This window comes from Corythoichthys intestinalis, chromosome 3 (assembly GCF_030265065.1).
Source record: "Corythoichthys intestinalis isolate RoL2023-P3 chromosome 3, ASM3026506v1, whole genome shotgun sequence".
NCBI lineage: Eukaryota > Metazoa > Chordata > Actinopteri > Syngnathiformes > Syngnathidae > Corythoichthys > Corythoichthys intestinalis.
In genome coordinates, this window is record NC_080397.1 from 29,189,020 (window position 1) to 29,215,435 (window position 26,416).

At 39.9% G+C, this 26,416-nt stretch overlaps 2 protein-coding genes across 3 annotated transcripts; one reads left to right on the forward strand and one right to left on the reverse strand.

Annotated features, from left to right (window-relative positions):
* Positions 1-876: 876 nt before the first annotated feature.
* On the reverse strand, positions 877-14,944 carry ubac1 (UBA domain containing 1). Its single transcript, XM_057830903.1, has 10 exons — positions 14,463-14,944; positions 11,097-11,217; positions 10,629-10,702; positions 6,724-6,831; positions 6,288-6,390; positions 6,091-6,199; positions 5,408-5,669; positions 5,249-5,335; positions 2,170-2,308; positions 877-1,825 (listed from the first exon to the last, which is right to left on the reverse strand). Exons 1-10 carry the CDS (start codon positions 14,598-14,600, stop codon positions 1,710-1,712), a joined length of 1,257 nt encoding a protein of 418 aa, XP_057686886.1. The 5' UTR covers positions 14,601-14,944; the 3' UTR covers positions 877-1,709.
* A 518-nt stretch (positions 14,945-15,462) lies between these two features.
* cfap77 (cilia and flagella associated protein 77) lies at positions 15,463-25,717 on the forward strand. 2 transcript variants are annotated; one of them, XM_057832232.1, is made up of 7 exons: positions 15,463-15,722; positions 15,864-15,938; positions 16,018-16,090; positions 19,800-20,040; positions 23,334-23,433; positions 25,444-25,548; positions 25,619-25,717. In XM_057832232.1, the coding sequence occupies exons 2-7, from the start codon at positions 15,888-15,890 to the stop codon at positions 25,667-25,669; spliced, it is 621 nt and encodes a 206-aa protein (XP_057688215.1). In that variant the 5' UTR covers positions 15,463-15,722; positions 15,864-15,887; the 3' UTR covers positions 25,670-25,717. The 2 variants fall into 2 exon arrangements, with proteins under 2 accessions (XP_057688215.1, XP_057688214.1); XM_057832231.1 differs by having other exon boundaries at positions 15,464-15,722; positions 15,861-15,938.
* The last annotated feature ends 699 nt before the right edge of the window (positions 25,718-26,416 follow it).

Consider the following 26,416-nt stretch of genomic DNA (forward strand, 5'->3'; position numbering starts at 1 on the left):
TCCTCATGCCAACTTCCGTGGAATTTATCTACTTCCAGGTCATCCTTTTGCGTTCGTGCAGTGGCTTTTTGCAGTTTGGTATTGCGATCCGTTTGCATCCGTGCTGCTTGCAATTCGGGTTCGTGTCGTGGCTATTTGCAATCGTGCTTTGGCCAATTTGCGTTTGTTGTTTTTTTTCTTTTTGAAAAGTGTTTGGAATTAGCATTTCGCCTGACACTTCTCGGCTACCATACTTCTCGCTGTACTAATTTCATCAAAACAAGTTGCCCCCTCGTCGCTGCAATGACTAACTATATTAATAGAGCATGTTTTGACTAAGTACGTATATTAATAGAGCATGTTTTTATCTTGTGGCTACCTCAAATAGGTTAACTACCTCTGTGAAGTTGGCCTCCATCGTACAAAAATTTACAGAAAAATGATCTTTTGTTTGTGCTGCTATCATTTCTTAGACATAAACAATTTTTTTAATAGGTCAATCTGAGGTCAACCAGCCCCCAATTCAACCCGTGGGCGTGATTTTGACTACATTCTTGTGATTTTGTCCAAAGTATGGCTTTTCCTTTGAAGTGTGATAACTAAGTAATTTATCACTTGTCACTTTCAACCACTCAAAAATGTTCATTTGCATCAAACCTATCTACACATTTTTTTCTTAAATTTAACGCCTTATGGACATTAATAGCAGTATTATTTTAATAGCAAAACTAACTATGCTGTATATATATATATATATATATATATATATGTAAAATAAAAGTCTAATTTGAATATTTCATATAACTTAGAGGCCCAAATAAGTCCATAGGTCATAACAAGCTTTCTTTGCAAGCAAATTCATGTATTGGCATTTGGCGCCCCCTAGTGACTTTTGGGTGTTAAGCCTCTCAACACACAAATTCCTCCATTTCCATGTTTTTGACTCGCCAAAGAAGCGATTGCATGAGTAATCACGGAAAATGCATTATAACACATCAGGTTTACAGCATATCAAAAATTATGATTTATAATCGGAGTCAATGAGCCAGAACACGGCATTATTACAAGAATTTAGTGGAAGTCTCCCCAACCTGTTTGCAATAAGTTAGAAATTGCAGCATGGTGCCATTTTGATCTTAGATGTTTTTACTATCCTGGGAAAATATTAGCTCCCTAGTGTAATTTTTCAAATGCTTTATCTTTGATGAAACCAAGAAAAAAAAAAAAAAAAGCCAGAAAATGGACAAATAACACCAATGGGTTAAAAATGGCTATAATTTGACTGAAAGGACCTGTAAATGCCTAGGGGAAAAAAGTGCCCCAAAATCAACAGAAAGTGACCCATTGTTCTAGTTTCTTGCAACATCCTCACTTCAATTTCATTTTATACCCTTCAAGAATGACATCCTTTCTCCAAAATCACCAAAAAAATGTAATGTTTTATCAGCGCGGCCATTGTCAATCGACTCATTTGACAACAGAAGGCTTAAAAAGGGGAAAATCCAAATAAATTAACATGTTTAAAAACAATACATTAGATGTAAACATCAAACATGCGCACGTGTTGACCTGTGGCAACAACAAAAATAAAACAGTAAATTGTTGTAGGTACTTTTTAAAAACAAGATAGCAAATACAACTTTGTATCGTAATAATAATATTTTGCTGTAATAATAATATTTGCGTTATGTTTTATAAATATAATTAGCCGAGTCCATTTTAGGGTCAGTCTATGTGCGATTGAGGGTCTGGAAGATTCTGGAGATCTGGAGCATGACAGGGCCCGTCTCGGGGTCGTTCATCCACTGAGTGCTGTTCAACGGGTTTTCAAGCATGTCCTCGAACGCTTCCCGGGCACGACCGGAAAACAAACAAACAAACAAACAAAAAAAAGAAGCAAAAGTCAAAAATCAGAAAGTGACCAATTGACAGGAAATAACCAAGAAACTGGCCCAAAATCCAAAAAGTGACCAATAAGTGCCCCGAAACCAAAAGGTAGTGACTTGAAATCAACAGGAAGTCGCACAGAAATGGCCTAAAATTTTTAAGATATTATCAAAATGTACAGGAAGTGAAACAAAACAACAGGAAGTGACCCTCAACTGCCTCATAAAACAAAAGTGACCCATTAACGCCCCAAAATCAACAGGAAATGACCAAAACTGTACAGCAAGTGACTCTGGCGCGTACCAAGTAGAGTCTTGGGGTTGGTTAAACCCAACTGGACAACGGGGTTCTCCAGGATGGCCTGAAAAAGCGGACTGTCGGTGTCGATGCCTTTGTCCATGTCCTCTGCGGACGGCTTCTTGTCCCCCAGCAGCCACTCACACTGGAAAACAAAAGGCCACTTCTGAACGACGATTTTCACTGGCGGGCCTGCTACGATTAGCTCGGCGGCCGACGAGAACGGAGTCTGAAAATCAAGTGAACTCTTTCTGGCCGACTTTCGTTTGTTCGTCGAGCACCGTCAAAGGCAGACAATGAGTAAATCCAGACGTTCTGATAAAAATGGGTTGACAAATAAGCTGCTTAGGACTTGATTTGAATGCCAGTCCATCGACTATGATGGGAATATTGCCCCTACCAACATGGTCGCCCTGAGGCCATCTCAGTAGGGGCGACATTCAGTTGCGCTAACAATAGAACGGCAGACAACGAGCGAGTTATGACTTCATTTTCATGTCAATGCATTGACTTTTGATGGGAACGTGGCCTCAGAGTGGCCATTTTGGTAGGGGCAAAGAAAAGCTTTTTCATTCTTCGGCCATAAATTGAGTTTATCACTAGTAGACATAAAATCCATCTGAAGTGGTGGCAGCAAATCAATGAATTTAACCAAAAAAAAAAAAATTAAACAATAATAAATATAATCTGATAAAAAAATAAAATAATAACATATCATTAAAAGATCCAAATAAAGTAATAATTCAATAAAATTGTAAAAATAATAATTGGCCACTATATGGACTTTTTTTTTTCCAAGATTGGCCAATATCAGCATATATAATCGTAATAATGTTTAAAAAAAATAGTAATGTTATGTTGACTGGGTGATGACCTTTGGTAATTGTGTTTTTGCACCACCTAGTGTCCAGTGTTAAAAAAAAAGTCGGCAATCAGCTGAATTTTTTTCTTTAAAAAAAACGGTATCGGCCTTTAAAAATCTAATAATAATAACGATTAAATGATAACTAAATAATAGGAATAATGCTAAATTATTTTATCAATGTCTATGCACCAGGAGGTGACCCGGAAATGCTCCAAAATCAACAGGAATTGACTGAAAATTAACAATAAGTGACCAGAAATAAGCACAAAGTAACCCAAAATTCCCCAAAATCTACAGGACGTAACTGAAAATCAAGAGGAAGTGACCTGGAAATGCCTCAAAATCAACAGAAAATGACCCAAAATCAAGGGCATAGGTTTGCATAGGGACAAAACATTACCAACTTTCCAGGATGCTCAAATTGTCCATACCAACTTTTAAGCAACTTTATTTGCATTATACAATGTGTTCAATTCTATAGGTCATTTAGATTGTCTTCCCATATGTTGTAACGATAGAATTGACCCTACCATTATTAAGTGAATTATTTTCACTTACATTTACCCCTTTTCACTTGTTGAATGTACCAGTCCGTGTTTTTTGTCCTCGTATGAACGTTTGATTGGCTGATGACTTGACACCCCCACCCCTTCACGCACACTCTCACAGTACAGAATTACATCACATGTTGACATGCCGCCTCCTCCACCTGCTTCAAAGAGGAGGGATGTTAGAAGTTTTTTTTCGGCCAGCAGTCGCTGTAAATACGATAAAGAGTCATTGTTGTGAAGGTGGGAAACGCGCCACTAATTTTGCTACTGAAAGTCTGACCTGCCTCACAGTTTAGCATTACCATTACATCGAACTGTGTGAACTCGCTAACCTGAGTAGGAACCTGCTTAGGAGACGTGTCCTCCTGACTGTATGTATTATGTTAACGTTAATTAAACTGTGAAAAATACAGTGAACTCTGCTCAGCTGTAAGAACTGTAGTGAACCAAAGTTTACCTCCTTCTCCCCAGTGTTCACTTTTATTTTGCTTATGTGGTCTTAAACCAGCCCAAAATATTATTTGAAAACGTTTTTTTTTCTGTAATTATGTGAAAAAAAATGACCGACTTTTAAATGTATGGGCTTTATAAGAACAAATGGTAATATTTTTAGGGCTGTCCAAAGATTCAAATTTTTAATCGAGTTTGTCACAGCTTAAAAATTAATTAATCGTAATTAATCGCAATTCAAACCATTTATAAAATATGCCATATTTTTCTGTAAATTATTGTTGGAATGGAAAGATAAGACACAAAACGGATATATACATTCTGTTAAAGCGATCCATGGATAGAAAGACTTGTAGTTCTTAGAAGATAAATGTTAGTACAAGTTATAGAAATTTTATATTAAAACCCCTCTTAATGTTTTCGTTTTAATAAAATTTGTAAAATTTTCAATCAAAAAATAAACTAGTAGCTTGCCATTGTTGAAGTCAATATTTACACAAGGCTCATGGTGCTGAAAGCCTGAAACCCATAAAATCAGTCGGACCCAAGCGCCAGCAGAAGGCGACAAAAAAAAAAAAAAAAACACAAGTAACAAGTGGACATGACCCTGTGCTGTCATTTTAATCTGTTTGAGCGGGGCATGTGCGTTAAATGCGTCAAATATTTTAACGTGATTAATTAAAAATTAATTACCGCCCGCTAACGCGATAATTTTGACAGCCCTAATATTTACTAAAAGTAAGTGGAAGCATCAGGTGCATTAATCTGTTAGCGAGCCTTTAAAACTCAAAACAAGATGAAGAAAATTATTCGACCATTCATTCATTCATTTTCCATGCCGCTTTTCCTCACGAGGGTCACGGACGTGCTGGAGCCTATCGACTAGATTTAAGAAAAACGATCAGATTAAGACAAATACTGATACAGTAAATGTGCAGTGCGAAAGTTAGTATGAATCAATACAGATTTATTTTGCATTAACCATTTAGCCTATCAGTTAATTAGGTTCATATTCGTGAGAAATGTAGCCCTGACCCCCGTTCACCCAATCTGTTTGGTCATATTAATGTCCCGCCCACAGCAAAAAGTGTACATGCAGGTTATGCTGTTATATCGTTCCTACCAATATTGAGACCAAACCTACGCCCTTGCCCAAAGTCAACAGGAAGTGAGCATGACATGTCCCAAAATTAACAGGGAGTGAGCAGAGATGACCTACTGCCGCATCTTGCTGGTTGTTGTTGACCTTGAGAGCGTCGATCACCTGTTTCTCCTCGAATCCCATTTCCATCAGTGCGAACACGGCCTAGAAGCAAACAAAGATCAATAGGTCAAGAAGTCAAGTGGTCAAGCTCGAGAATATTATGGCGGCACGCACTCTGGAATCGGGCCGGAACTCCCTTTTCCTGCGAATTTTCTTAAAAATCTCCGTCAGCTCATCTTGCCTGCCGGAGGAAGCGGGGCCGGGGCTCTCATCGGAGGGCAGTCGCCCGTGCGGTCGGGATGGCGTCCCGGATGCGCTTGCATCCGCCGAGGGCCGTCGCCCGAGCGGGCGGGACGGCGTCCCGGTGGCGCCGGCGTCCGCCGAAGGGTCATCCACGTGCTCGATCAGCCATTCCATGGCCTGGGTCACTGACATGCTGAGGAAAGGCAAACGGGAGATAATTTTTCAACTCCTTAGACGCCATTGACGGCCGTTCATTAATAAACAGGTAGTGACCCAAAATGAACAGGAAGTGACCTGTAAAAGTCCTAAAAACAGCAGGAAGTAAATACCCAAAAATCAATAGGTTTGAAACATTCACAAGTCACTTCTTGTCAATTATGGGGCATTTCATTGTCACTTCCTGTTGATTCTGTGGCATTTATGGGACACTTCTTGCTGATTTTAGGTCACTTCCCGTAGATATTAGGACATTTCTGAGTCAATTCCTGTTGATTTTCAGGCGTTTCTTTGTCACTTAATGTTAATTTGGGGTCATTTCCTATCGCTGTTGAGTCTTTCTGGTAATGTCAGGGCCTTCATGTGTCACTTCCTGTTAATTTAATTGTGAGACTTACTGGTTGAGTCTGAGTGCTTTAACGGCTCTACTCTCAGGGAAGCCCATTTCTGTCAGCTGCTGTAGCGCCGCCTCATCCACTCGCTCGTCCTCGTCTTCATCCAACATGTCTGCAAACAGACCGAGATGCCCATTAACCCTAGTTTGGTTAAGCTTACCAATTTCATTTAGCTTTGTTTCAATTTTCGTGGTACCCACCGTTGGCCTTTTTGAAAAGCTCCACAGCGTCAGGATTCAAGGCCAGGAGCTTCTGGGCCACTTCAATGAGGGACACCAGGATTTTTCGGAGCTCTGTCTGAAACTGGAATAAGTAACACCGAGATCAACTCTTTTGCTGACATGGACGGCCATAGACGTCTGATCCATTTCAAATGGATCGACTGTCGACTAGTGATTAAATTCAACTGAATTCATGGCAAAAGTAGGAAAAGACCTTTCTTTGCCCCAACTAAGATGGCTCCTTCAGGCCAAATTCCCATCAAAGTCCATGCAGTAACATTAAAATGAAGTCCTAACTACGGTAATTTTTGGACTCCTCCAAAATGAACAGAAAATGGCCCAAAATCAACAGGAAGTGATCTGCAAATGCCCAAGACGTTATGTCCATAAGAATGCATGAAAAAGTCTTACGTACATCTCTGATATTGTGCTGCGTGACGGCGTGGTCCGTGTGGCGAACGCTGAGGTTGGCGGTGGCCTTCAAGATGGCGTCCTTGTCCGGTGCTTTGTTGTCCTCTTTTTTCTGGTGGAATCACAAAAGCCGGGAAAACATTATTAGCATTTCTTTCAAAAACTGTCCTTTGAATGCATTATTTTATCAACGTCAAAGCATCTGCTCAGGCTGCCACTAACGTTGCAAGATGTCCAATCCATTTTCTGTGAGAGGGCTGTCAGCGGGCAGCGTCCCGCTTCAAATTACAATTAATTAAAACGTTATTGAATGGTAAATACTGCATTTTTATGATAGTTTCCAGTGGTGAAAAGTGGACCAATGACAAATTATGTATAGACGAGACAGAAGGGAATATTTATTGTGCCATCCCATGCGTTTCATATTCCCTGTCTAGTGGCATCTCTGCATGCTTTTAATATATTCTGTCTGGCAACAGGTCTGCTTGAAATTAATCTACGTGTGGGCATGATGAAACATCTGACGTGTTTTTCGCCAATAAAATCTCCGTGACGAATCCTGCTACAAAGTATGTCTGGCCCTCAAGGCATTTGAAGGCTTTTAAAGTTTGGTTGGTGTAAGCAGTTCCCATGTTTATCACTATATATCTGTAGCTAATGCTAATGCAATTGCTACACTAACGCCAGGAGTTACATTTAGCGTCTGATGATCACTCAGCACTGACCTTTAAAGGCTAAAGTAGGTTGCCAAGATAAGAAAACAAATCTTACCGTGTTACCAAACAAACAAGATGGAATGCAGCCTAGCTTTAGACCCATCCTAAACTCCGGTGAGGAGAGCGAGTGAGAGGCACAGCACATCTCAAATGAGTGAGATGACCCAAACACTGCTACGATGCAAGCTGACATACTTCATGTACAATATGAAAATGCCACGCATTGGGAACATACAGTGGGGCAAATAAGTATTTAGTAAACCACCGATTGTGCAAGTCCTCCCGCTTGAAAATATTAGCGAGGCCTGTAATTGTCAACATGGGTAAACCTCGACCATGAGACAGAATGTGGGGGGAAAAAAAATCACATTGTTTGATTTTTAAAGAATTCATTTGCAAATCATGGTGGAAAATAAGTATTTGGTCAATACCAAAAGTTCATCTCAATACTTTGTTATGTACCCTTTGTTGGCAATAACGGAGGCCAAACGTTTTCTGTAACTCTTCACAAGCTTTGCACACACTGTTGCTGGTATTTTGGCCCATTCCTCCATGCAGATCTCCAACTAGAGCAGTGTTTTTTTGGGGGGCTGTTGGGCAACACTGACTTTCAACTCCTTCACCAGATTTTCTATGGGGTTGAGATCTGGAGACTGGCTAGGCCACTCAGGGACCTTGAAATGCTAAGAAGCCACTCCTTTGTTGCCTTGGCTATGTGTTTGGGATCATTGTCATGCTGAAAGACCCAGCCAGGTCTCATCTTCAATGCCTTTGCTCATGGAAGGAGATTTTCACTCAAAATCTCTCGATACATGGGCCCATTCATTCTTTCCTTTACACAGATCAGTCGTCCTGGTCCCTTTGCAGAAAAACAGCCCAAAGGTCCACCCCCATGCTTCACAGTGGGTATGGTGTTTTTCGGATGCAATTCAGTATTCTTTCTCCTCCAAACACGAGAACCTGTGTTTCTACCAAAAAGTTCTATTTTGATTTAATCTGACCATAACACATTCTCCTAGTCCTCTTCTGGATCATCCAAATGCTCTCTAGTGAACCGCAGACGGGCCTGGACGTGTACTTTCTTCAGCAGGGGGACACGTCTGGCAGTGCAGGATTTGAGTCCCTGGCGGCGCATTGTGTTACTTGCCTTTGTTACTGTGGTCCCAGCTCTCTGTAGGTCATTCACTAGTTCCCCCCGTGTGGTTCTGGGATTTTTTCTCACCGTTCTTGTTATCATTTTGACGCCACGAGGTGAGATCTTGCATGGAGCCCCAGATCAAGGGAGATTATCAGTGGTCTTGTATGTCTTCCATTTTCTAATAATTGCTCCCACAGTTGATTTCTTTACAACAAGCGTTTTACCTATTGCAGATTCAGTCTTCCCAGCCTGGTGCAGGTCTACAATTTTGTCTCTGGTGTCGTTCGACAGCTCTTTGGTCTTGGCCATAGTGGAGTTTGGAGTGTGACCGACTGAGGTTGTGGACAGCTGTCTTTTATACCGGTAATGAGTTAAAACAGGTGCCATTTATACAGGTAACGAGTGAAGCCTCGTTAGACCTCATTAGAAGAAGGTGGACCTCTTTGACAGCCAGAAATCTTGCTTGTTCGTAGGTGACCAAATACTTATTTTCCACTCTAATTTGGAAATACATTTTTTAAAAATCAAACAATGTGATTTTCTGTTTTTTTTTTTTTTCCACATTCTGTCTCTCATGGTTGAGGTTTACCCATGTTGACAATTACAGGCCTCTCTAATCTTTCCAAGTAGGAGAACTTGCACAATTGGTGGTTGACTGAATACTTATTTGCCCCACTGTATAAAAGAAACTATGTCAAAACGAAAACTGGCATTCTTATCGTTATGTTTAGACTCTAGTCTCACTAGACATGTTCTTAGCTCGTCATCGTCATGAAAACATGGTTCGTCGCTGAAATATTTTCGTTATCATCACTGTTGATGAAAACAACACTGCTGTGGGCAGACATTTTTCTGGACCGTAACCTCTAATGCAATGGCTGTCTTGTTTGTTTAGTTGTAATATTTTCTAAACTGAACATTTTCTTTTATCTATTTATTTTGTTGACATTGTCAGACACCTTAAAACTTAATGCAAAAAAGGCTTTAAAATGTTGCAGAGTGTAAATTAAAATTTGTTCGTCTGTTTATAGTAATTTAGCAAAAATAGCAAGGTCCCGCTGCTGAAGCCAGTGCATATCCAGACACGTCTGAAGTTTGCCACTGACCATCTGGATGATCCAGAGGAGCAATGGGAGAAGGTCATGTGGTCGGATGAGACCAAAATTGAACTTTTTGGTCTAAACTCGGCTCGTCGTGTTTGGAGGAAAAAGAAGGATGAGTACAACCCCAAGAACACCATCCCAACCGTGAAACATGGAGGAGGAAACATCATTTTTTGGGGCTGCTTCTCTGCCAAGGGTACTGGACGACTGCACCATATTGAGGGGAGGATGGATGGGGCTATGTTTCGCCAGATCTTGGCTGACAACCTCCTTCCTTCAGTGAGAGCCCTGACGATGGGTCGTGGCTGGGTCTTCCAGCATGACAACGACCCAAAGCACACAGCCATGGCAACTGAAGAGTGGCTCCGTAAGGCAAGGCAAGGCAAGGCAAGAAGCATCTTAAGGTCCTGGAGTGGCCTAGCCAGTCACCAGATCTGAACCCGATAGAAAATCTATGGAGGGAGCTGAAAGTCCGTGTTGCCCGGCAGCAGCTCCGAAACCTGAAGGCTCTGGAGAAGATCTGCATGGAGGAGTGGGCCAAAATCCCTGCTGCAGTGTGTGCAAACCTTGTCAAGGACTACAGGAAACGTTTGGTATCTGTAATAGTGAACAAAGGTTTCTGTACCAAATATCAAGTTCGATTTTTGTGATGTATCAAACACTTATTTCATGCAATTAAATGCAAATTTATTATTTAAAAATCATACGTGATTTTCTGTTTTTTTGTATTCGATTCCGTCCCTCACAGTTGAAGAGAACTTATGATACAAATTACAGACCTCTACATGCTTTGCAAGTGGGAAAACCAGCAAAATCAGCAGTGTATCAAATACTTGTTCTCCCCACTGTAAATATATATTTGGAACTAGTAGCTAATGTTAGGACTTTAGCAACATTAGCGTAGTGCCCAGAAATATCAAGTTTACTTGTGCTAACTATGAACGCGACCAACCTTGTCTTCAGCGCTCACGTCAGCCATCTTAGGAGGGGTCGGCGGCGGCCTTTTCTTTATGAGCAGAAGAACATCTGGAAAAGACCAATCAAAAGATGAGTAGAAACTAGAAGTTGAATGATATGGGATTTTCAAAGTCTGATAAATTTCTGATTGCCGATGTCTAAAGCAGATTTTGTTAGCTGGTGTACTTTTAATGCACGTTGATTTGGAGAGAATTGAAACACTCATTATACAAAAAAAAATATATGAATAATCGCAAGTTAACTAGGGACCTGATGTGATTAATCGCGATGCAAACTTAAATCACTTGATACGGCTAGTTTTTAAGCAGTCAATGTTGCATTGTTTCTATTATACTGGATATACTACGACTTTAATCTCATATTAACTATACTGTTATAATTGGCCAACTTATAAAAAGTCTATATCTTGGGCCAACATATCGGTGGACTAGCGCGGACGTACCTTTATCTTTGAGGCGTTCATCGGCCACGGTTTTGGTGTCATTCAACACTCGCTCTGTCGCAACGTGGATGAGCTTGTGGTGGGTTATTGTCTTGGGATCGTCAGAGTTTCCTTGCCAACACTGCAACAAATATGGCCAAAAAGTAACATCTCTCATAGACTTCACTATCACTGATGGTGAAGTCTGCATCTCTTCAGACGAATGCTCAATTGCTGCCAAACCTTCCTCTTCAAATGGATTGGATGTCTACCAGTTATAAACTCATTTCAATTCATGTCAGAAGCATGAAAATACTTTTTTTGCCCTAAAATGGCAGGCCTGAGTCAATGTTCCCATTACAGTCAATGCATTGCAATTAAAATGAAACCATAATTTGCTTATTTCTCATTGTCTATCATTGACGGCGCTAGATGTTCAATCCATTTTAAATTCATACGGATTGGACATCTGTTAGTATTAATAAAGTCATTTATATAAATGGCAGAGGCATGGAAATATTTTTCATTGCCCCACGTTCCCATCAAAGTCGATGCATTGACATTAAAATGAAGTCATAATTATTTAACTTATTTAACTAGCTTACTTCTTCTCATTGTGTGCCATTAACGGCGAGAGACGTCCAATCTGTTCATTCGCTGCCATCTCTCCCAGTGTGTGTGCTGGCAATATAAGTACATGTACGTGTCCTTGCATGCAGCGGTGGGTAGAGTAGCCAAAAAATTTACTCAAGTAAGAGTAACGTTACTTCAAATCAATTACTTATGTAATTAGTAACATTGTGAGTAACTGCTCATGATGTTAGATTTTTTTTTTCTTAGCACAAAGTTATTTATATGATTTGTTATTATTATACTGTACTATAACCTATTGCATAATCACATTAATCCAAATGAATACAAATAAAAACCTTTAATTCTGGCAACAGCACAAATGTACAAAAATGAAGCATCATTAATCCAAATAGCATGAGTGACTTGCAGTGGAGAAAACATTTCCTATTATGAAATTAAAAGGATTATAGCTCAGTTTTCCCGTGGTAAATTGGTGCCAAATAAAAACTGGGACAGAGGTTAGAATCCACGCTTTTGAGTCATGTTGACAGCAGCGCTCTATGTCAAATACTTAGTTTATTAAAGTGCTTTAAAGACGCCATGTGATTGAACAGGCAGGGCAGCATGTTCATAGAACAGCAAGCTCGAGCCTGATTGGTAGAATGGAGTCATGTGATTATTGTGCAACTTCTCATTGGTGAAACTGGTACAGCCACTGTTGGCGTCTAGAGCAAAAAAATTAAATTCTAATATGTAGCATAAAGACAAAAAATGTAACAGTAGCGTTTCCTCTGCACAAATCTACTCATGTAAAAGTAAAAAGTAAAAGTTACTCAGGTAAATGTAACGGACTAAATGGAACGCGTTACTACACACCTCTGATTGCGTGTACTTGTACTAGAAGTACGTGCCCTTGCGTCTTCTTGTACTAGAAGTACGTGCCCTTGCGTGTACTTTTGCTTCAAGCACGTTTCCTTATACAACATGCACTCAATACTCAAGTAAATGTAACTGAGTAAATGTAACGCGTTACAACACACCTCTGCTTGCATGTTCTTGTACTACAAGTACGTGCCCTTTCGTGTACTTGTAGTACAAGTATGTGCCCTTGCATGTACTTGTACTACAAGTACGTGCCCTTGCGTGTACTTGTACGTGCCCTCGCGTGTACTTGAACTACAACTACGTGCCCTCGCGTGTACTCGTACTGCAAGTGCGTGCCCTCGCGTGTACTCGTACTGCGAGTGCGTGCCCTCGCGTGTACTCGTACTGCGAGTGCGTGCCCTCGCGTGTACTCGTACTGCGAGTGCGTGCCCTCGCGTGTACTCGTACTGCCAGTGCGTGCCATCGCGTGTACTCGTACTGCCAGTGCGTGCCCTCGCGTGTACTCGTACTGCGAGTGCGTGCCCTCGCGCGCACTCGTACTGCAAGAGCGTGCCCTCGCGTGTACACGCACGTGCCCTCTCGTGTACTCGTACTACGAGTACGTGCCCTTGCGTATACTCGTACTACGAGTACGTGCCCTTGCGTATTAAAGCCCCTTTCAGACTTATATCCTGGTAAATTCCCATGTAAGGTGACGCGGGATTTACCCGTGCCATGGCTTTCAGACATGAAGAGATGTCCCGGGAATAACACGAGTTGGACACTTTCAGACTTGTCCCGTGTTAGCGACTTGACGCTCTCTGTGCTGGGAGGTTGGCTGGCGCTATTTAATAACCTGGTAATTACGTCACTTTTAGTCGGCATCGGGAACAAAATAAATGGCACATTTCCAAAGATGGACGATGGACTGTCTCTTTCCTCGGCTGTACGATCCAGTAGCAATTTAATTTCATTATGTTTCCAGTTTAACTTAGCAATTTCTAGTTTGACATGTTGATAATTGCGATGTTTAACACTTTTCGTCTTACTGGGAAGAAAGAGGAAATGATGAACGACCCGCCATGATATTTACGTCACCAGCCGTCGCGCTGTGACCCGGGAATTAAACGCTTGCTTTCACACATGCCACATCTCGGGTAAGTCCCGGAGATAATACTAGGACACGACCCGGTAATTGTCCGTGTCATCTGTGTGTCATTCGACCCGGGAAATTGCTTTCACAAATAAGGGCTCCCTGTTTAAATCCTGCGAATTAACCGGAGTTCAGGTATGTGTGTAAGGGGCTTAAATGTACATGTCCTTACGTGTACTTGTACTACATGTACGTGTCCTTCCATGCACTTGCACAACAGGAACCTTATTTGCGTGTAGTTGTATTACAAGCTTACATTTACAGCATAACAAAGCTACCCATGTAATTTTTTTCAAGAAATTGGTAGTAACAAGTACACAGACTTGTAGTACAATTACTCCAGAAATGGCGTTTTCTAGTTAAAGAGGTCCAAATGCAGATGACTTAAGGAGCTGAACTCGCCTATTTTTCAGGCATATGGCATCATTCTAAAGCAAATTCCAGTACCAATTTTACCTTGTGTTCGTTTGTGAAAGCTATAAATTTCATTCACGACTTATAATTAACTCGTCTTCGCATTATCTCGAACGGCTAATGACGATTTGAGATCTTTCCTGTCAGTATAACCTGTGTCTATGCTAACTGCTACACGTACACAACCAGTACGTACTTTCTGTACAGATCTGTAGTGTGCTATGCGGTAATAAAGGTCGTAAATAAAGCCACGTGAGAAAAGCCAGGGACCTGCTAACATCAGAGACTGGGTTTATATTAGCCCAGCCGATCCCGAAATAGACATTTATATCAAGTCCACTGGAAATATGAGGAGGACAACAACACGGGGGACAAAATCTTACATGTTTCAAGCACTTCTCCTTGAGTTTGTCCACCGTAGTGTCTTCCGTGATCTCCTCCAGCCACTCGGCGCCGTCCACGGTGCAGATGTGAATCTTCAACACTTTACCGGCGAACATTTTCTCTTCCTGGACGAACATGGCGGCGTTTTCAAGGCTTTTCGAGACCCCCCCAAATAAAAAAAAGTCGTATTTCAATTTGCAAGCCCGTGTTATTTCATTTAAGGTTAGCTAGTATGTAGCAAAGCTCGCCGTCAGTTGTGTTTTGGACTGCAAGCTAACTAGATAGCTTGCTAGCGAAGGGAGGACCGTTGACAGATGATTTCACCGGAGAGACATTTTTAGGTGGCCGGCGGGGTCGCTTCGTGGCCGGGACAAAATTAGCGGCTTGTGTCGGTGCCCCTCGGTCTCCGAATTAGGGAAAGTGAAGAGAGAGAGCCGAGCCTATTTTTACTCTCACGATGAACCTTGAACTAGACGTAGACGAGCGGCGGGGCATTGTGGGAGTTGTAGTCCTCAGCCAGGGGGACATAGCGCAGTATTTTCACGGAATACTTTTTTACTTGTATTTGAGAGAATTTTTTGGATGACAACTTTTACTTTAACCTGAGTAATATCGTTTTGATGTAACGCTACTTTAACTTGAGTTTTTTTTTTTTTGTCAGCTCGACTAATAATTTGTGCATTGTTTTCACTGAATACTTTTAAAAAACGTGTATTTGAGTGTTTTTTTTTTTTTGGATGACTACTTTGACATGTATTTGATTAATATTATTTAGAAATTTCCACCAGATGAGAGAATTGCAGCTCAGATGTCATTTTTAAATGTATTTTTATTATTATTTTTTTTTGTAGAAAGAAACCATATATATCACACTCCATATCACAATTTACAAACTCCCAATTGTTCGCCATGTGTTGTAGAATTGAAAAAAAAAAAAAAAAAAAAAAAAACATTTTTAGGAATCCTCGACGTCCAATGAAAATCCGTCAACAGGACATGATGTCACGTGACGGGAAATGATGCAATTCTGGCGCTGACGCACAATCTTGACGTCTTTAGTGTCTTCTTTTTTGAAAAAGACTTTAAATCAAATGCTTGAAATGATTGACATCTTTAATTTGCCGTTAAAATCAACTCTAAGGAAGAAATGACGCGTGATACCTGGAAATATAAAAAAAAAGCAACTCTCTACTTCCGTTTTCGTGGTCAGGTAACCATCGAAACACAGCAACGGAGCGCCAGGCACGTCGAGCGTCAAAGTGAGTTGCAGACCTGTCAATCAAGCTCACTCCAAGCGTCAAACTGTCTTATTCGGGCGTCACGTCACAGTCACGTCACAAGCCGCCAAATGAATACATATTTGGAGAACGAAGCATGAAAAATATGTCTTTTCTCAGGAGACTTCAGCATAAATTCAGCATAACATGACCTCAACTGGAGTGGGCGCGGCCGCCGAGAACACGCGGAATGTCAGGGTAAACAAACGCTTAACTGTGACGTCACGAGGATGCGGATGACGTCGTGTGCTGATTTGCATTTGTGTGTGTATGTTAGAATCGTTCGGCGATTCCATCTTTGCCTCTAGGAGAAGGAGTCAAGTTGTGTAAAGAAGGGGGCGTGGCTGAAGGTCTCGCACGCACACACATCCACACAAAAAAAAAATCTAAATAGCATATTATGGTAGCAAATTTATCACATAACTAGCGCTCATTTAATGGAAGAAGCATCAAAAGACCTTTCGTTGCCCCAACCAAAATCGCCGTCCTGAAATGACATTCAAATGAATGAATCCTATCTTATTTCTCAGTGTCAAAGCATCTGCTATTTACTCATTTGCTGCCATTGACAGGGCTAGACGTCCAATCCGTTTGAAGCATGAGGGTCGGCAGCAGATGAACGAACTAATTTCATATGACGGCAGAAGTATGAAAAGACCTTTGCCCCTAAATGGCTTTAGGAAGGCCATGTTTGTCGGATTTAACCTCCAATTAAAGTGCATTGACATTAAAATTCAGACATACCCCAGATAGCAGACCGACGTTGAAAAGATGTTGGATCAACATTCCGCTGTCGATCTTATATCGTTGAATCAACGTCACTTTTGCACCCTCAGTTAATGTTGTTTCAATGTTGAAATCCTTAGAAAATTAAACGTCATTTCGATTATTAAAAATATTGGAGCAACGCTAAATCAATAATATTAAAAATATTTGAACAACGCTGAATCAATGTTATGTTTTCGACCAAAACGCCTGCTCATCCATAATTCAATGACTTTTCAATCATATTTCCCGATCAATCATAAATACTATTTGTCAACATCAATTCATCAACTATAAAACAATATTAACTAGGGTTGCTCCCGAGCCGATCCCGATCGTTTTAGTTTGAGTATCTGCCGATCCCGATATTTCCCAATCCGATTGCTTTTTTTTGCTCCCGATTCAATTCCAATCATTCCCGATAATTTTTCCCGATCATATACATACAGTACATAAGTACTGTATTTGTTTATTATGACAATAAATCCTCAAGATGGCATTTACATTAACATTCTTTCTGTGAGAGGGATCCACGGATAGAAAGACTTGTGACTTTGTATATTGTGACTAAATATTGCCATCTAGTGTATTTGTTGAGCTTTCGGTAAATGATACTGTGGCCATCCCAAATGCATGATGGGAAGTGGAACGATGACTGTGCGTCGTGCTACCAATTGATATATCTTCTCTGCGTTGGGAAATAACTTAAGGTGTTAAGACAAAGATCAATTGCCACCTTGCTTCCCCACATTGCTTCCCATGATATTTCTAATCATAGGGAGAGGGATTGCAAGGCTTTAGCCAATTAAAAAAAGGCTCCAAAAGGCTGCCAAAATTCACTCTACTCACTTTGCGCTGCCTTTTATCTTTATAGGTAAAATGGCGTCATTACAGATTGAGCGCGACAATGAGTGAGAGGGTCGTGCAGCGCATACGTTAATTGTTTTAAATATTTTAACGTGACACATTTTTTAATAAATTAATTGCTGCCGTTATCGAGATATTTTTGATAACCCTACCTTAAGCCTAAACTAAAGACTCTGGATGAGTGTAACATATTATGTCTGTAAAGTTAAATACAATTAGAAAACAATTGAATTAAAATATATATATTAAAAAAAGGCATGGCCGATATTTTTTTGCCGATTCCGATACTTTGAAAATGACGTGATCGGACCCGATCGATCGGATTAACCCAACAATCACTTGACATACCATAGAACAATGTTTCAACGTCACTTGACGTTGAAAATTTTGATGTTAAAACCATACTGATGATTCTGATGGAAAATCAACGTTTATTCAATGTCGGTCTGCTATCTGGGACAGTATCTTATTTCTCAACTGAGATTATTTTATCAAAGTCAAAGCATCAGTAAGTGACCAGAAATATTTATCAAAGTCAAACAATCAGGAAGTGACCAGGAATGCCCCAAAATCAACAGGGAGTGAGCAGAATACCAATAGGAAGTGATTGGAAATGAACAAGAAGTGACCTAACATTGCCCCAAAGTCAACAGGAAGTGACCACAATATTAACAGAGAGTGGCTGTGTATAAACAGGTAGTGACTGGAAATAAACAGGAAGTCACCTGGAAACAGGTAGGTAGAATAGCCAACAATTTTACTCAAGTAACAGTAGTGTTACTTCAAAATGAAATTACTGTAATAAAACTAAAAGTAGTCGTCCAAAAAATGTACTCAAGTACAAGTAAAAAAAATAATTGGTGAAAATAATACTAAAGTAATAAGTAGCATTGTGAGTAACTGGTTATTTTTTTGTTGGATTTTTGTTTTTTCAAACAATGGTGTTTTTTCTGAGCACAAAGTTATCTATATGAATTATTGTCATGATACTGTACAATAACCCATTACATAACCACATTAAGCCAAGGGGGGGGGGGGGGGGATAGTTGAATTCCGACGAGAGAAAAAAAAAAAATAATAAATGAAGCATTATATGTCTAAAGAGCTGGAGTGCCCTCTGGTGGAGAAAATAGTTCGAATTAGTTACTAATGACTATTAGTTTGAATAGTGAAAAGTTCCTTCATAATTACCATTTTTACGGTTACTCTTTTCTGTAGTCAATTGGTGCCAAATATATGCTCTTTATCAAATACATATATGCTCTATATCAAATCATTTTTACGGTGCAGCACCACAGGCTGACATAAAGATAGAACGGCAAGCTTGCGTCTGATTGGTATAATAGTCATGTGATTATTGTTGCGACGTCTCATTGGTGAAATCGGTAAAACTACTTGCTATTACTACAGCTGCTACAGCTACTTGGCATCGCTGACCAAAAAAATAAATCTAATGTGTAGAATGAAGAGGAAAATGACAAGGATTCACTAAGGACCCAAATGCACGAATGTTCCGTTTAAACAAAAAAATTTATTTTTAGTTCACAGGAGTTCAAAAAGAGACGACGAAAAATTACAGCACTTGCTGGATAGCAAAAATCTGAGCAAAGTCAACAAAGTAACAAAAAGGGCATTTGAACCCAACATAAATCTTAGTCAAGAAAAGGCTTACAGGAGCTGGTAACATGGAACATGGCAGGATACAAGACGAACGGACACAGGGCAAGGTTAGGTGCAGACTATATATACAATGGATCACAGGTGGATATGATCAGCCTGATTAGGAAGAGCAGGAAGTAAATTTGGGAACCAGGCGGAATGCCACTACCAAAATAAAAGCAAGAAATTATGCACCAACAAAACAAAAAAGACTAACATGACTTCCGAGACTTGACAGAAAATTGTAACGACTCTTGTGTAGCCCAAAGTAGCGGAATAAGTGGTGTTTTTTCTTCACAAATCCACTGAAGTAAAGTAAAAAGTATAGCTTAGAAAAACTACTCTTAGAAGTACATTTTTCTTAAAAAGTTACTCAAGTAAATGTAACTGAGTACATGTTACGTGTTACTACCCACATCTGCCTGGAAATAATGCAAAATGAACGTAGAGTGACCCAAAATGACCAGAAGGTGACACGGAAATGCCTCAAAATGACCAGGAAGTGACTCAAAATGACCAGGAAGTGACCTAAAGTAAACAGGGAGTTGGGCATCTATCTTGGGAAGGGAAGCAAGCACTCCTTTTTTGATGCAACGGGCATTGCTGCAGCTATCTTGGGAGGGGCAAAACTATAATTACTTATTGGTACTAATACAAGTATCGGTACAACACCACACAGCTTTCAAATATTCTTACATTTTTTTATCTGTCTGTCAAAAATGAGCCGCTCTGATTGTTTTTTTTGTGTGCATTTGTGATTGTGTGTAGTGTTGTCTAGATGGCGAATCCATTCCCAAGAGGACCCCCGGACCCCCCGTCGCCCGCCCATCACCGACTTTGTGGCCCTCAACACAGAAGCGATCAAATCCGGTCACCGGACGGCCAAACAATTTAGGGATTACAAAGCACAATTGGGTGCGGCCAATACTCTCCCTACCCCCAAGACGCCGAGGGGCAGGGCTTCGCAACGGCCGCAAATTCCCGACATCACCTTTGGGATGAAGAACAGGTGGGACCAATTTCAAGGTTCCTTTGGCGTCTCAAACTCAATTCAGTTACTCGTGAAAAGGAAGTGACCTCAAAATTAACAAGACGTGACCCAAAATCAACGGGGATTGACCCAGGAATGCCTCAAAATAATCAAAACATGACCCTCAAGTGCCCCAAAACCAAGAAGAGACCTGAAAATACCTAAAAACAACAAGGAATTGACCCATAAATACCCCGATATTATCATGAAAGTGACCCAAATCAACAGGAAGTGACCTGGAAATGCCCCAAAACATCAGGAAGTAACCCATTAACAGGAAGTAACCCTTAAAAACTCAAAATTTATCAAGGAAGTGACCCAAATTCAACAGGATGTGAATGTTTCTAAATAATCACAAATTGACACATAAATGCCCCAAAACCAAGACGAAGAGACTCCAAAATCAACAAAAAGTGACCAATAAATAGGAAGTGACGCATAACTTCCCTAACTTTAGCAAACAAGTGACCTAAAATCAACACAAAGACACATGAAAATGCATCAAACTGCAGAAGGTGACACATAAATACCCTAAAATTGTCATGGAAGTGACCCAAATTCAACATGATGTGAATGTTTCAAAATAATCACAAAATGACCCCTAAGTGCCACAAAACCAAAACGAAGTGACCTGAAATTAACAGGAAGTGACCTGGACATCCCCCAAAACAACAGGAAGTGACCCATGAACAGGAAGTAAGCCATAAAAACCCAAAAATTATCAAGGAAGTAACCCAAATTCAACAGGATGTGACCCGGGAATGTTTCAAAATAATCACAAATTTACATGTCAATGCCCCAAAACCAAGAGGAAGAGACATGAAATCTATAGGAAGTGACGTGAAAATTACCCAAAACCAACATAAAGTGACCAATAAATAGGAAGTGACGCATAGCTCCCCTAACTTTAGCAAGAAAGTGACCTAAAATCAACAGAAAGAGACATGAAAATGTATGTACCCTAAAATTATCAAGGAAGTAACCCAAGTTTAACAGGATGTGACCCGGGAATGTTTCAAAATAATCACAAAATGACCCTTTAGTGCCCCAAAACAAAAACGAACTGAAATCAACAGTAGCTGACCTGAAAATGCCTCAAAATTAACATGAAGTTACCAATATAGAGGAAGGATCCTCGAAATGAATAAGCGGTGACCAAAAATCAACAACAAGGCACCAAAATGTACAGGAAGTGACCCAGGATCAACAGGAATTTACCTGTAAATTCCCTATACTTTCACAAAGTCACCTGTAAATAGAGGTGGGTAAAGTAGCCAAGAATTTTACTCAGTCAAGAGTAGCATTACTTCAAATTTAATATTACTTAAGTAAGAGTAAAAGTAATCCAAAAAAGTACAAGTAAAAAAGTATCAGGTGAAAAGAATACTCAAGTAATGAGTAACATCTTAAGTAACTGCTTATTTTTGTTTGATTATTTTTTTTTTTTAAACAATGGTATGATTTTTTTTTAAACAACTGTATTTTTTTTTCTCTCAGCACAAACTCATTTATAGGAACTGTTATGATACTGTACAATAACCCATTACATTACCACATTAAGCCAAAGAAATTAAAAATCATTTAATTAAAGAGAGAAAAAAAACTAATGAAGCATTATTCGTCCAAAGAGCATGAGTGCCCTGCCCTCTAGTGGAGAAAATAGTTCCTAGTTTGAATAGTGAATACTGTAGTTCCTTAACTTCCTTAATAGTTACTATTATGAAATTAAAAGGATAATATTTCCGGTTTTCCATGGTCAATCGGTGCCAAATAAAAACTGGGAGAGAGTTTTAAATCCGCGCTTTCGATTCATGTTGAGGGCGGCGCTCTATGTCAAATACTTAATTTGTTAGGTGCTTTATAGACGCCTGATTGAACAGGCTTGCGTGATCATAGAATGGCAAGCTTGCGTCTGAATGGTGTAATGGAGTCATGTGAATATTGTTGCGACGTCTCATTGGTGAAATTAGTAGCGCTACTCTTGGCAATAGCATCGCTAGCAAAAAAAAAAAAAAATCTAATATGTACAATAAAGAGGAAAATGTAACGACTCTTGTGTAGTCCAAAGAAGCGGCGTAAGAGCAGTGTTTTTTCTTCACAAATATACTCAAGTAAAAGTTAAAAATATGGCTCAGTAAAACTCTTTGAAGTACATTTTTCTCAAAGTTACTCGAGTAAATGTAACGTGTTACTACCAACCTCTACCTGTAAATGACCCAAAATCAACAGGAAGTGACCAACTGACAGCCCAGAATTGCACTAAAATGAAGAGCAAATGATTAAAAAATGATCAGGAAGTGATCAAATCACCATGAAGTGACCCTGAAAGACCCAAAAATTACCAAGGAAGTGCCCCAAAAATGAATAAAATGACCTTTAGAGCTCTAAAATGAAGTGACTTGAAATAACCAGAAAATGACCATTTAAGTAATAAAGTAATCTAGAAATAGGGTACTCTAAAGCTAGTTGGAAATGATCCAAAATATACAGGAAGTGACCCTGTAATTCCCCCAAATCTACAGGAAATCAGGTCACTTCCTGTTGATTTTGGGTGACTTCCTCTTATTGGAACTTATTTTTTGCCCACAGTGGCTCTCCCAGTTTCACCAATGAGACGTAGCAACAATAATCACATGACTCAATTAGACATCACAATACAGTCGCAGTCGGAGGTCCTATGATCACGCCGGTGTGTTCAATTACTTGGCACCTTTAAAGCGCCATAAAAATTAAACTGTTTGACATAGATTCAACATTACTCGATTTTAAGCTCTCTCCTAGTTTTGCCACTGATAGACCAAGGAAAATGGGATACGATCGTTTTCAATTCATGTTAGAAAATATGTTGTTGGGCGCTCGTGCTATTTGGACGGGTGATGTTTAATTTTGCAGTCTAATTTCAATGATTTTTGTGTTCTAATATGGTCACGTAAGAACTTATATAGTACAAAATAATTATTATAAACATTTATTTACTTGAGTAAAATTTCTGGCTACTCTCCCCCCTCTGTGGATTCTTCCGCTTTCAAGGCAACTTCCTGTTTATTGAACACTTCCTGTTGATTCCTTATTTTTTTGGGTCACTTCCTGTTGATTTTGGAGCATTTCCACATCACTACATCTTGATTTCGGCCAGGTCACTTCCTGTTTATTTCCAGTCTTCCCAGTCGAATACTTGGTGACTATCTCAAGCGGCACCCGGATAAATTGAGTTTGAAACCCCTGCTGTAGTGTTACGATGATCATGATGACGATGATGGCTTTTTTTTTAGGGCGTCGTCTCCAATTTTTGACATTTTGGCACACGAGTATGGCCGACGCTGGGTACAGGAAAACATTAAAACTCGCAGCGAGTACGAGAGACGCCACACGGTCAGTATGCTTATGCTTAAATTATCAAATATTTTAAATATTCTGAAAAAGTGTCTGAGCCTTTTGGAGTTTCTCACATTTCTGCATAAAATCACCATCAAATGTGATCTGATCTTTGTCAAAATCACACAGATGAAAAAACTGCCTGCTTTAACTAAAACCACCCAAAAAATTTTAGATTTTCAGATTTTAATGAGGATAGTATGCAAACAATGACAGAAGGGGGGAAATAAGTAAGTGAACCATTTTAATATATTGTAGCCCCCCCCTTTGGCAGCAATAACTTGAACCAGACGCTTCCTGTTGCTGCCGATCAGTCTTGCACATCGATCAGGACTAATCTTGGCCCATTCTGGCATGAATTGTGTCTTTAGGTCATGCCACAGCATCTCATTGGGGTTCAAGTCTGGACTTAGATTTGGCCGCTCCAGAACGTGTATTTTGTTTTTCTGAAACCATTCTCAAGTTTATTTACTTCCGTGTTTTGAATCATTGTCTTGTTGCAGCTTCCTTCCTCTTTTTAGCTTCAACTGTCTAACAGGCAGCCTCAGGTTTTCCTGCAAAACATCCTAATAAACTTTTGAATTTATTCTTCCATTAATGATTGCAAGTTGTCCAGGCCCTGAGGCACCAAAACAGCCCCAAATCATGATGCTCGCTCCACCGTGCTTCATTGTGTGGATTAGCTGTTGTAATTTTCCTCCACACGACGTGTGTTACTCCCGAACAATTCAACTTTGGTTTCATCACGCCACAAAATATTTTGCCAAAACTTCTGTGGCATGTCCAAGTGCCTTTTTGCGAACATTAAACGAGCAACAATGTTTTTTTAGACAGCAGTAGCTTCGTCTGTGGAGTCCTCCCATGAACACCATTCTTGGCCATAGTTTTACATATAGTTGATCTGTGCACAGAGCTATTGGACTGTGTCAGTGATTTATGTAAGTCTTTAGCAGACAATCTTGGGTTCTTTTTTTTACCTCTGCTCTGAGTATTCTGCGTGGGAACTCTTGGCGTCACCTTTGGTGGACGGCCACTCCTTGCAACAGTTTCAAACTCTCTCCATTTGTAGACAACTTCTCTGACTGTCGATTGATGAACATCCAGACGTTTAGAGATGGTTTTGTATCCTTTCCCAGCTTTATACAAATCAACAATCCTTGATCGCAGGTCTTCAGACAGCTCTTTTGACCGAGCCATGATGCACATCAGACAATGCTTCTCGTCAAGACAGTTCTTACTAGGTGTATGTTTTATAGTGGGCAGGGCAGCTTTAAACCACTCATCAGTGATTGGGCACACAGCTGACTTACATTGTTTGGTAAAAAATGGTTTCAATTGCTCTTTAAGTCTCCTTAGGCAGAGCGTTTACTTATTATCCCCCTTCTGTCATTGTTTGCATGCTATCCTCATTAAAATATGAAAACCTATAAATGTTTGGGTACTTTTAGTTAAAGCAGACAGTTTTTACATCTGTGTGATTTTGACAAAGATCAGATCATATTTGATGGTGATTTTATGCAGAAATGTGAGAAATTCCAAAAGGTTTAGATACTTTTCCATATCACTGTATTTTTTTAAAATATCCATCCATCCATCCATCCATCCATCCATCCATCCATCCATCCATCCATCCATCCATCCATCCATCCATCCATCCATCCATCCATCCATCCATCTTCTCCCGCTTGGGCAGACACTCATTGATTGCCATTGACGACAATAGACATCCAATGAAGTAGAGGGATTCCTTCCTTCCTTGAATCTTCATTTACTGCAATCCCTTCCACTTCTAATGGTTTGGACGTCTAGTGTCGTTCATGGAAGCCAATGATTAAATAGCAATGAAATATCAGTTTAAGGTAGTTAGTTATGACTTCATTTGAATGTCAATGCATTGGCTTCAGGTGGGAACGTCACTTCAGGGCGGCCATGTTGGTGGGGGCAATAAAAGGTCTTTTTCTGCTTTTGCCATGCAAAACGCCCTGTCTCTTTTGTGCGCCTCTGCAGGTCAAGTTTCCGCCCTTCGCCCACACGCGCGCTTCTATACTCCGCACCAATGCCGCACCTCCGCTCGTCACCGTCCATCCACACACACGCACCCGATACGCGCAGGTAAGGTTAAGATTATATCTAAAATTATTATGGACCAATTAAATGCGTGTTTTCTTTGTACAACGTTCAGATTGGCCCCGCCCTGGACACCTGCAGAAAACATATTTCAAGCACCATATAAATGTAACAATAATTATTATAGAAGTATGCATGTTTAATAAAAGCGCTGAATATCATGTTGTGTATTTTCTTTGACTACATCAGAATTCATGAGTGATTAATAAAACAGTATTGTTTACATGAAATATAATAAGAAAACTAGAAAATGCACATCCTATTGCTTTTGGGGCAAATATGGTAACTTCCTGTTCATTTTGGGGCATATTAGGTCACTTCCTGGAGGCCTTTCTGGTGACTTCCTCTTTGTTTGATTAATTTCATGTTTATTTTGGGTCACTTTATTAATTTGAGGATAATTTGAGGCCATTTTGTGTCACTTCCAGTAGATTTTGGCGTATTTACAGGTCACTTCCTGTTGAATTTGGGTATTTCGGTGCCACTTCTGGTTTTTAGGACATTTCTGTGTCATTTCAAGTTCATTTTGAGGCGTTTCTGGTCTTTTCCTGTTGATTTTGAGCTCTTTCTGGTGACTTCCCCTTTATTATTAGGGCCTGAGCACTAAGCGTGCGAAGGCCCTATTGTTTTGCAAAGGATTTTTTTTTTTTTTTTTTTTTTTTTTAAATTTTTTTTAGGGCAAATGAAAACGGCCAATTTGGAGGCCTGAACATGCACGAAAAGTCACCAAAATTTGCACATACGTGCGGAAAATTTTAAATTTCGATAATTTTGCAACGTTGCAAAAAAATATAACAAAATGGTTCAGTGGCGCTCCCTTGAAATTTTTTAATTAGCCTATAACAGGGATGGG